This window comes from Porites lutea, chromosome 5 (assembly GCF_958299795.1).
Source record: "Porites lutea chromosome 5, jaPorLute2.1, whole genome shotgun sequence".
Taxonomy (NCBI): Eukaryota; Metazoa; Cnidaria; class Anthozoa; order Scleractinia; family Poritidae; genus Porites; species Porites lutea.
Window position 1 is genome coordinate 13,362,270 of NC_133205.1, and position 2,500 is coordinate 13,364,769.

The 2,500-nt window shown below is 34.0% G+C and overlaps 1 protein-coding gene across 2 annotated transcripts in view; it reads left to right on the forward strand.

The window, feature by feature from the left end:
- The window catches only part of LOC140936696 (uncharacterized), a 51,340-nt gene that overhangs the window by 14,678 nt on the left and 34,162 nt on the right, over positions 1–2,500 (forward strand). For both annotated transcript variants that reach the window (XM_073386182.1, XM_073386183.1), the window contains exons 9-10: positions 744–827; positions 2,003–2,052. In XM_073386182.1, the coding sequence (XP_073242283.1) occupies positions 744–827; positions 2,003–2,052 (134 nt within the window). The remainder of the gene's footprint in view (positions 1–743; positions 828–2,002; positions 2,053–2,500) is intronic.

A 2,500-nucleotide genomic window follows, 5' to 3' on the forward strand; every position in this document is an offset into this window, starting at 1 on the left:
GAGTCCTTAGCACGCTTTACATGAATGTACATATTTATTTATGTACATATAAGATTTTAACCACCTCATAACTTATGTGATGTGACTTTTTCATAATTTTTCATATAATATAATTATCAAGCATGAGATGCAGCGTTTCATCACCAGATGAAACACTGAGAAGAGAGTTGAAAATACAAGGTGCAGCAGAGTATTTTTGACGAACTTCGAGGTGTTTCATCTGGTGATGAAACACTGTTTCGAACGCTTGATATTACTTCTCAAACAAAATGATTTTAGATGGAGAAGTTAAGGATGCAAAAATGAGCAGTTTTTCATCTGATTTATTGAAGTTTAATTTCCTTTGTATTTTTTTTATAAAGTATTAACGAGTTTGAGAAACAACTTTATTGATCTCTGTAGATCTCAGATATCATAATCTTTATTGTAAACACAGAAAGATTTTTTGGTAGAATTAACAAATAAATTAATGACAATTGACGACATTGATAAGGCAAAAATTGCTGTCACATTGACAGGCTGTAGTACATGTGTGTAAAGACATGCCTGCATTGGTGTGATGAACAACAAGACAAGGATTTAAGTGTAAAGGCAAAGTCAAACTTTTCTTTGTAGGAAAGTTTCCTTTTTTGCAAACAGGTTGAGAAAATGAATTCAAAAATTTTTGTTGGTATTTATGGTACTATAGCTTAATTAGTAAACCTTGAAATATTAATTTGTAATGACTAATTTGTAATTGACAGCTGAAGACTATGCTCGTTTGTGTCATTACAAAGACATCATTAATCTCATACACAGTGCTCCTTCTATAGCTAATTGGGATGCAGGTAAGGTATTTCTCCTTATATGTATGTTACAGTCATACATTCTAGTTTTGTAAAACAGTTGATCTTGCAAGCAAATAATCATCATAAGTCTTGGAAAAATATGGTCCATTGTTGTTAATAACCTGACTTCCTACAGTGTAAATGTAATAAAAAAAGAAAAAAATTAATGGATAGTTTTTCCCCTTTTTTCACCAAAACTGAAGAAAAACAAAGAGAGTATTGAAGAAAAAGTACTGCCAAAAAGGTTATGTTTGAATGGTCAAACCTCAGGATTTTGTCCACAGACTGAAGTATTAGAATCATCTTACAAGACCACATGCTTCGCTCTGAGAGTGAAGGGGTAAAATATTATGCATATAGAGGAGGTAACATGGCCCTGTGGAGATATGAAATTTCTCTTCAAATTTGTGTTGAAAAATATTTTGTAAGTGAGCGCAGTGAACAAGTGAAATATTTTTCAACTTGAGAAAAGAAATTCGTATCTACAAGCAGTCATGTAATGTTCTATTTATTATACAGTCGACTCTCTCTTAATGGACACCTCTATAAGACCGACACCTCTCTAAGACGGACACTTAGAGTTGGTCCCTGCCTCTCTTTACTCCCTTCAGTTGACTCTCTATAAGACGGACACTTAGTGCCGGTCCCAAAGGTGTCCGTCATAGAGAGAGTTGACTGTATAAACACCAATTAAATATGAAACCATCTCACTTTAAATTGTTTTTGCTGTGAAATTTATGTAGCCATAGCAATGGTGATTTTTCACATGTGAAGATGACGTGCTATTTTCATAAGATAAAATATCATGGTTTTGCGCAAAGGCTCATCTGTATTTCATTGCTGTTTATACAGTCAACTCTCTCTAAGACGGACACCTTTGGGACTGGCACTAAGTGTCCATCTTAGAGAGGTGTCCGTCTTACAGAGAGTCAACTAAAGGGAGTAAAGAGAGGCAGGGACCAACTCCAAGTGTCTGTCTTAGAGAGGTGTCCATCTTACAGAGATGTCCGTTAAGAGAGAGTCGACTGTATATAATAAAACAAAATAATAATTATGCAAAATTGCTTCAGTATCATTAGACAAAGGTCTTTGTTGATCTAGGTTGTATAATTACTAGGTTATGTTGATCCAAAAAAAGACAATAATCTGTTGATAATTGAATTTTTTTTTGTTAGGTGAAACCTCAGAGGATACAGAGCAAGAAGAGAATAGCAGTACACAAAATGTAAAACTATCATAATTATAACAGAGTTGCAGTCTGTGTAATATTCATTAGCATGTCTTTGTTCCAGTAGCATTAGCTTGCTTGTAAGCACACACATTTCCATTGTTTGCAAGCTTTGCAATCATGCCATTTAAGTTTTATGAACATTACTGGTTTGTTCAGTCAAACATCTATTAAGTGGTCATCCTCTAGTTAGTTTCTGGTTCCCAGAGTGTGGGCCAAGAAAACTCTCAGTAAATCAATGCAAACAGAACCTCAATGGATTTTGACTTCATTTGTATTCCATCCCTGTTGGCAGGTCATTTGAATTTTAAAGGAGTGACTGCAGTTAAAATCAAAGGGTGCCTATAGCTAACTTGTTATTATTTTAGAAATGAAAGCTGATAATGAACTTGCAATTAGCCTATCGGTATATTTTCAGTCTGTCAAATAATGAAAGTAATGTTAA